General features: G+C 47.0%; 1 gene segment (V, D, J or C); it reads left to right on the plus strand.

Annotated features, from left to right (window-relative positions):
* Positions 1 to 2,676: 2,676 nt before the first annotated feature.
* LOC128626084 (T cell receptor beta variable 27-like) lies at positions 2,677 to 3,445 on the plus strand. The segment is given in 2 exon segments: positions 2,677 to 2,764; positions 2,892 to 3,445. Coding segments are annotated over 2 exon segments (603 nt in total).
* The last annotated feature ends 5,495 nt before the right edge of the window (positions 3,446 to 8,940 follow it).

Genomic DNA, 8,940 nt, shown 5'->3' on the forward strand with positions numbered 1-8,940 from the left:
TACCTGCCTAAGATGATAGACAGGCGTTGGTGTCAGAGACCGCATCCATCACAGTCCCAGAGGGATTTTCACCTGATGCTGCATGAGCAGCAGGCTCCTCTGCTGTGTCTTCCTTTGTCTTGTCCGAGTAGGTGAGTCCTGGATGCAGGTGAAGGACCCTGTCACTGGCTTTCCAGGCTCCAACAGCAAACGTTTCTTCAGGACTGTAGCATCCGTGTCCCCGCCCCAGGTGCTATCTTTCTTTAATCATCCTTCCCCACTCCCACCACCCCCATAAGCCTCCAGGATGCTGTAGTCATGCAGTTCCCAAGAAACATAGTTTCAGGGACAAAAAAAGGAATGAAGTCTACTGCGTTCACAGAATATGGATCATTTTGCCATGTACTGGCACCACCAAGACCCACGATACGGGCTACAGCTGATCTACTTACTCGCCTGGTACCGGGACCATTGCAAAAGATGTCCCCAGGGGGTATGGCATCTCTTGAGGAGAAATGAAGTATTTTCCCCTGACCTTAGAATTGGCTGGCACCCATCAGGCCTCTGTGCAGCTCTGTACCAGCAGTGATGCCACAGCAATGCACAGCCGCCTCCTCACTGCACAAAATAGACCCAAACCAAGGAGGAAACGCTGCCCTCAAGGCTGCTGACCCCAGTTTGGAGATGATTTCACACAAGATTGAACAGAAGCCCTGCCTTGACCTTAAACTTCCTTACTTCTCTTTTCCCAGTCTTGTCCCCTCTAAGGTACTGCTCCCATTGCTCCTGATACTTCACTGGACATTGACCCAATGTGCATATTTTCTAAGGCAAATTTCAGTTTTCAGTTACAGCTGTGGGGAAATTTTGATGAAATTTGATCTTGATCAAGAGAAGAAAAAAATAACCCCTCATTTTGAAAAGAGCCCCTGTATCCTTGACTGTGATTGGGCGTTTCCCTGGGCTCTTTGCAGTCTCTTTCCCCATCCCCTCCATTTGAAAGACAGAATGCTCATTCAACACTTCTTATGCTTCAACAAGTTCCCTGACCTCTGCTTCTGCAGCCAGCTGGAGACCCTGCGCTTTTAAAGGGCTCGCGAGATTAGAATAGACCCACCTGGATGACATCCCTCTTGCCAAAAAATATAATCCCAGGAGCGATAGCGCATCATGTTCATAGGTTCTACCTACTCAAAAAAGAGGGGATTGTACCTGGGCTAGGGTCATCGGGGTCATTCTCAGATTTCTGTCGGCCACACCCATGGGGAACAAGGCCAAGGAAAGCTTGGACGCCTGAGAGCTGAGTCCCTCCACACCAGCCATTTATCAATTCAGCCACGTTCTCTGCAGAAACCCAAGGAGTGCCGTGGTCCCGCTCTCATGCGCAATGTTCCATCTCTATGTTCCTTCTCCCCTGCTCACTTCTGCCTCTAAACACCACATAGAAGGGTTCTCTACCTTTGAGAACCTATGGGATTAGATTGGGCCCAACTGGGTAATCCGGGATCCTTTTTCAAACTCTAGGGCAACTGATCAATAACCTTAACTGCATCCACAACCTTCATTTTCTTTTGCAATCTAATCATTCACAGGCTGTGAGGATTAGGACTTCAACACCTTTGGGGGCTGTTATTCTGCCCACAGTAGTACTATTCCACTAGAGGGCGCTAAGATCTCCCTTAATATAAACATTGCATTTCAGATAATGATGAAGGAGAAAGCTTGATAAAAACCAACATCGTGTTACCAATGGAAAGAAACCCCAATATACAAATACCTCTCATCAGGACTTTCAAAGGTCAATCATGTAGTATAGGAAAATATAGGGCAGAGGGACTTCCTTAAGAACCGAAATGGCCTGCGGGCAAGTAAAACAGGATTTGACATGTGGTGAAAATTCTACAGTGGACATCTGGGCTGGGGATCACCCACAGAAAAAAAGATTTCTCTATATTTAAAGGGATAACACCTGTGTTCTTCTACAGGGGTTTCGGAGAAATGGCTCCTCCGTTGGACAAGTCAGCAGAGCAAAGCTGTGTGAAGAGCACACAAAGGAACTGCGTGGGCTGTGAAGACGTGAGGTCACTGAAGAAGGAGAGAGAAGAGGAAAGGGAAGAGAGGGATACCAACCCCCGACCTTGAGGAAGGCAGCCACTAGTGCCCATGGCCGGTCTGCTGATGAGGAAAGAGCCTTGCAGCTACGGTTTTGAACTGATACAGACCAATAAAATAATCCAAGGATTGATTTGCCTGTTTTTACTCGTGAGACTCTTTGTAAAGGTAGTGGCTAAAAGATACATTGGAGGCTCTCCACAAGGATAGAAATGAGAATGCTTCTCTGCAGAGTAGAGGTGAGGACTCCTGTAGTATAAGACACAGATTTGGTGATAGGGTGAGTTTTGTGTTTTCACATTACTAAGTGATACTCAAATATGCCATGCCAATTTTCATTATAAAGTTGCAAAACGCAGAGATATTTGCCAAGTTTGACAAGCGTACGTGGAAAAGAAGACTTTGTCAAATGCTTAGACACAAGCAGGGACAATGCACAGCAGGGACAATGACAGTGACCACAGGCCTCACCAGCCTGCCTTGGCCAGTACTGGTTGCCCGAGTTAAACGCCAGCCCCCTGAGAAAAGGGGAGTGGCTTCTCTCTTGGAAATGAGGGCCAGGTGGAGACATTCCAGAACCCAACTGGAGCCCCCTGAGCTGGCAGACACCTGTGCGACACAGCAATGGGCCCCCAGCTCCTGGGCTGTGTGGTGCTTTGTCTACTGGGAGCAGGTGAGTCTCAGAACTCATGGGCAGCCCTTGGCCGTAGCTTGCAGGTCTTAGCTGGAGCCCTTTCCTAGTGGCAGCAGCACCAGGCACCCTCCTTGGTTGTCTCTAGCTCTGTCTCCTTCCTTCACAGGCCCCCTGGAAGCTGAAGTGACCCAGAATCCAAGACACCTTATCACAGAGACCAAAAAGAAGTTGACAGTGGCTTGTTCGCAGAATATGGACCATGACGCTATGTACTGGTACCGACAAGACCCTGGACTGGGGCTCAAGCTGATCTATTATTCAATTAATGTGGGCCGTATTGAAAGGGGAGATGTCCCTGATGGGTACAAGGTGTCTCGAACAGAGAAGAAAAATTTCCCACTGATCCTGGAGTCGACCAGCATCAGCCAGACCTCTCTGTACCTTCGTGCCAGCAGTATATCCACAGCATGGCAGGGCCAGAGGCTGTCCCCACAAAAAGGGCAGCCACAGAGCAAAGAGGCTCCTCCCTCTGGATGCCCCGCCCACCAGGAGGAAAACCTTCCCCCACCATCTGTGCCCATGGGAGTTCCTCCTCCACTCCCCAGCTTCTGGGCTGACAGTCTGAAGGTCTGCAGCCTGTCCTGCTCTCACTTGCTGTACCAGTGTGTTTGTCAAAGTTCAGGCAGGACAAGAGCTGTGTTTGGTCTAGTGCACAGGTAAGAAATCCTTTCCTAGAAAAGTGATTTTACACACCCTGCCATCTTTTCTCCTTACTGACCTTCACTGATCCCCAAGCTGAACACTCCATTCCAACCCAATCACTCAATACAATTTTGTCCCATATCCTAAGTCCTATTCCTGAGTGTGTTGTTGCTGGGGAAGAGAAGGTTCTGAGCTGTTTGCTAAATCTGGCACCTCCCATTTTCATCTCAGCAATGGGCCCTATTGTCCAATCAAATGCTAAGGCGGAGATGTCCTCACCTTCTGCACCCAAACCATGGTTGCCCCTCTGTATTTCTAAGCATTAAATTCCTTGCAAATTTCACTAATTTTTCTAACCTCACCGATAACATCATGATCCAGCAAATGTCATCTGTCACCTTTCAAGTAAGTAGTCACCCTCCCCTCTAGTTTGCTGCCTGTCCCAACCCACAGACTACTCTCTTGAGCTTAAAACCCATCAGAGTCTTCCATGAACCTAGCTAACATCCCAAGTTCATGTTACTTTACAAGCACCCCAACGATGTCCCATGTTGACTCACTCCTGGGCCATCACCTATAATGTTCATTTTACCTAGAGCACCCTTTCTCACCCTCTCTACCTGGATTCTTAACTAATAATTCTTGTGTTTAACAGTTGGGAAGTTATTTCCCCCAGGAAAATGTCCTTGAACCCCTGACTGGTTTGGTTAGTTCCTCTGTTAGGTTCTGTATGGCAGCTTCAACCTCTATCCTCATGGCAATTACCACCCCCAATTGTTTGTTATTTGAAGTTCACACTAATCATCATTGAAGCTGATGAGAGCAGGGACCACTCAAGAGTGCCTAATGGAAGTATTTGCAGTGTGAAGTAATTCAATGAACCAATCTTCTCTCTATCAGCTCTCCAACACCCCTCCAACTAGTCCAGGATCTAAGTCCCCTGCAAAGTCCCCTCCCATACAGACTGGGGAGAATTCAGGGGTCTTCACATGGGTATATAAATAGGACAAATCATGTACTCTAGTAGAGTTTATTGTTCCTCCACTTGAGCCCCATGTTTATCTATGCCATGTGTCACCCTGACAAGGATGTTATTGCCTCTCTTCAGTACCACTGTACCATGGGATTCTTTTCTTTTCCTGATGGGCCCGAAACTACCTGTCAGTCACTGCTGATGCTTCTGCTCTGTATCGTTTTATTTCCCAAGCACAACAATCCAGCAGGCCCTGCTGTTCTTCCCAGCAGGTTCCACCATTACTCTGGGTGCGGTTTCCTGCAAAGTGGTAGGTGGCTCCATTAATGAAGAATAAGAGGAAGCCTTTTGCTCAAGCTTTGCCTCTTTCTTTTCCTTCTCTCTGTTGGAGGGACAAGACTGCAGTTCTATTTCTTGATCCTCAATGTCTTACAGAGACTTGAGCGCAAAGTCTCACTGAATCACATACATTCCTCACCAATCACTAAAATGGGATTTATAACATGGAACCAGGGAATGCAGAGAACCTCATTCAGGATACAAATTCTGGCAACAAAGCCCCAGCTTGGCTTAGAATCCACTCATCCCTCCAAGAGCTATGGCTGTCTTACTGGGTTGGTCCATCCTGCTGGTCCCCCACCTCCTCCTTTAGTATGAGCTCTCTCCTGGGGGCATCTCCCACTGCTACACACATAGGCTTCCGGGGCTGCCATCCCTTTCTTCCGAAAGACTTTTTCAGACATTTCTAAACAACAAAAATTGCTGCTCTTTAGGTCTAAACTGGGTTTCCACTACACTTTTCATCACATCTCCAATGTAAATAGAATTATACTAATTGAATCAGAGATGTAAGTGGAGGTTATAAGACCAAAGACTGCTCCCTGTGAAATGGGTCCACCACCCAATGACATTGTCTTAGTTCCCAGAAGTCATCGGAAGTGATGACTATCCCACAGGAACCTGGGGGACAATGATGACGTAGAGAGACCTAGGCCCTGTGCCCCTGTTCTATCAGGGTCTAGAGATGGGATAGCCTTACCCTGAGCTTGGCCTGCTTTAGACAACACTTTACTCTGCTTTTTAGCCTCTGTTTCCCAGGACCAGAAGAGTTCTCATTCTGTTCTGTCCCTTGGAGGGATCCAGACTCAGACTTCATGGAGTCTTCTAATGTCTAACTTGTACCTCACTCAACCTCACACATGCTAAAGAAATGTCTACAAGATTTAGTTGATTTTCAGGTTTGAAACCATTTTCATAATTTGTTCTAATATTAATTTGGGTTCTCTCCTTGTCCATGTTCATGGTAGACTACCATTTCTCTATTATTCCCTTAACAATGGTTTTCTTCAGTATTCCATCCTTTTATTACATTATACACTTGTCCCGAACAATTTCACCCAGGTTCATCACTTTAACAAAAGTCAATGTTCTGATAACTCAAACAGTGTATTCTAGCCAGGTATCTGATCGGAGCTCCAGCACAATTTATACAACTGCCTGCATGATAATGTCTCTCAGTATCTCCATCACTGCGTCAAACTTGACTCATCACCATATCCCACAAACTCAGTTCCCTCCCAGTCATGTTGAAAACACATGGACTTCATCCAGCTTCCCATGTCAGTAACCAAGGAGTTTTGGAGGACAAGTCAGGAGCCCAGTGTGACACCAACCCTTAAAGAGAACTGAGTTTTGACTGTGTGTATTTATTTCACCACAATAAAAGAAATACAAAGGTAAACATGACCAAATTGCATGCAAAAAAGAGGAAGACACACAACCACATGGACACAAACACACACACATGTGAAATGTTAAATGTTTCCCTGGCACCATCCAGCAATCCAGGTCCCCCCCCAGGAGAAGCCACAGCGCTCTCCTAGCTTCTTTGTTTAGGATTTCCTACAAGTTCTTTGAACATGAAAAATAGATATGAAGTAGGTTCATGGTTGAATAAATGTAGAAAAGAGTAAAAGGGGATGTCTAAGAATAAAAAATAAAAGTGAAGAACAGGAAACATATTCTAGACCTGGGCTAAGCTGGGAGAACAAAGCATCTCGGTGTTTGGACTAAAATAGAGAAGGAGAAAGGGGAACACAGGGTCACAGAGCAGAGTAGGAGGGTAGAATGGCGGTGCGTCTCTGGAGGAAGAATTAAAGAGAAAAGGGGTGCGGATGTTACAGTCACTTCCCTTCCACCTCAGAGTCCTCAATGACAGATTGGCTTCTGCCAGCAAACTGCAGGGGACAGAGCACAATTAATGTAGGCTCTGGTGAGGGGATGGTCTTGCATGGCCCCCACAAAGGAGAATTATGGAAGATGGAAATCATTAAAGTAAGACAGTCACATGTATGGAATGAATATACATGTGGAGATTCGAGTACATTTGTAAAAACAGTTTTGAGGAGGAGTTCAGGCAGATGCTAGAATGATAAGGATTCACTCTAAGGATCCGGACTATGGAAATAATTGGAAAATGTAATCACTATACATTAATAAAAATTGGTGTCATGCTGAAACAATAATGTGCATAGAGAGAAGCTTAAGCACCTGACACTAACACAATATTGTTTGTCAACTGTAATTGAGAATAATAAATAAAGATTTACAGGTTAAAAAGAAGTTTAAGAATAAAATAAGAATAACAAAAATAAGAATATACTGCTATAAGGCCTTGGGTAAACAGAGGCCACCAGCTGCTGTCATTATGAGCCGATGAGTCTACATAAAAATCCCATCTGGTGCTATGGAGACAATGGGAGTGACTTCTGGTCTTGGGAAAATGGCTTTGAGCACAGACTCGGGGCAGACTTGATGATGTCACAGGCTGGCACTCCAGCACCCAGGTCTTATTGTACTAACACCAGAGCTAACACAGACCCACTGCCCCCACACACGAAGTCACCTGCCACAAGCTCCTGGGCTTCTCTCTGATCTGCAGCCCTTTGTGTCTTTATAGTAGGTGCCTCATGGGAACAGGTAGGATGAGCTTGAACTTGGTGGGCCAGACCCCTATACTAAGACTGTCTCTGGTGCTTATACATTGGCGTCCCTCCTAAGCTCTCTCTTCAGGTACCATCTCTTTTCATTCATAGTGTGTATGGATGGCGGTGTCACTAAAATCCCAGGTAATTAGGTTTCAGGGTCAGAAAAGAAGGTGTCTGTGACGTGACCAAAATATGTACTATAACCTAAAGGTTCTGATTCAGACAAGAGCCAGGAATGAGGGCACAATTGATCTATCACTCGGTTGGTGCCAGGAGAATGACAGATGGGAAGTCTCTAAGATATATGGCCTCTTTTAAGGTAATTCTGAGAATTCTTCCTAACCTCCAGACATCTAGACATTTCTGCCAGCAGTTAACCCACAACACTGCACAGTCGCTTCCTCTTTTCCCCGAAGGGGTGTCACCCGGGGAGAGGTGGCTGTGTCTTCCTCAGCCCAGACCCTTCACCTGATACCAATCCAGCCTCCCTGGTAGCACCTGCTGGAGGGTGCTTCTCTGGACCTCAGACATGCAGGGGTCCTCTGGACCCTCCCTCCACGGTCCCACAGCCAACCCAGCTTTCAGCATTTCCCATCACCAACATCCTTACCAGCAACAACATTCGACTGTCCAGTCTGACTTGATCTCTACACAAACTGTCTTTGTCAGCTTAGCTCTTGGCCTCGGCTTTCCCTTCTCCAGCTCAACACCTTATTTGCACTCACTGGGTAACTGCATTGCTAGGTGACTGCCACCCTGCTCTGGAGGTCACAGCTGAATGTACATGCTGCCTCCTCCACCAGGTCCACTCAGCTGACTCCTCCTTACCCTCTGGGCCTCAAGTTTGCTTCTCTGGTTCCCCAGGAGGCATACGGTCATGCACATGGCATGACTCTGCTCTCATGCCTGAGATTTATAACAGACCTGGATACACAGCTGGGTCAGAGGGGAAAGGACGCAGGCATGGTGTGGAAGAATCTACGTGAGATGCCCTGTGCTCTCCGCCTCCCGTGAGGGCGCACACTTTCACCCAGCAATGAGTACGCAGGCCCTGTGAGCAGGATTTCTGCCTGGAGAAGCCCACCAGACACTCAGGTATTTTTGGCAGAGGGCATTATGGACTGAATTGTGTCCCCTAAAAATTCATATTGCAGTTCTAACCCCCACACCTCTGCATGGGACCATTTGGAGATAAGGTCTTTCAAGAAATAATTCATGTCAATGAGCCTAGTGGGGTGGGCTGGAATCCAGCGGAACTGGGGTCCTGATAAGAAGAGAAAATTAGGACATCGACTTGCACAGAAGGAGGACCCTGTGAAGACAGGGAGAGACGGCCGTCTCCATGCCCAGGAGAGAGGCCTCCGAAGAAACCAGCCCTGCTGACACCTTGATCTTGGACTTCTGGCCTCCAGAATAGTGAGAAAACATATTTCAGTTGCTTGTCCCCCATGATGGCAGCCTAGCCCGCTAGCTCAGTGGATCCCACAGGCACCCGCTGCCCAGCATGAACCAACTTTCAAACTCAGAGAAGCAAAGTGGGTGTTGGGTTAAAC

Source organism: Artibeus jamaicensis, unplaced genomic scaffold, assembly GCF_021234435.1.
Source record: "Artibeus jamaicensis isolate MK-2021 breed Jamaican fruit bat unplaced genomic scaffold, CSHL_Jam_final scaffold_2172, whole genome shotgun sequence".
Lineage (NCBI taxonomy): Eukaryota > Metazoa > Chordata > Mammalia > Chiroptera > Phyllostomidae > Artibeus > Artibeus jamaicensis.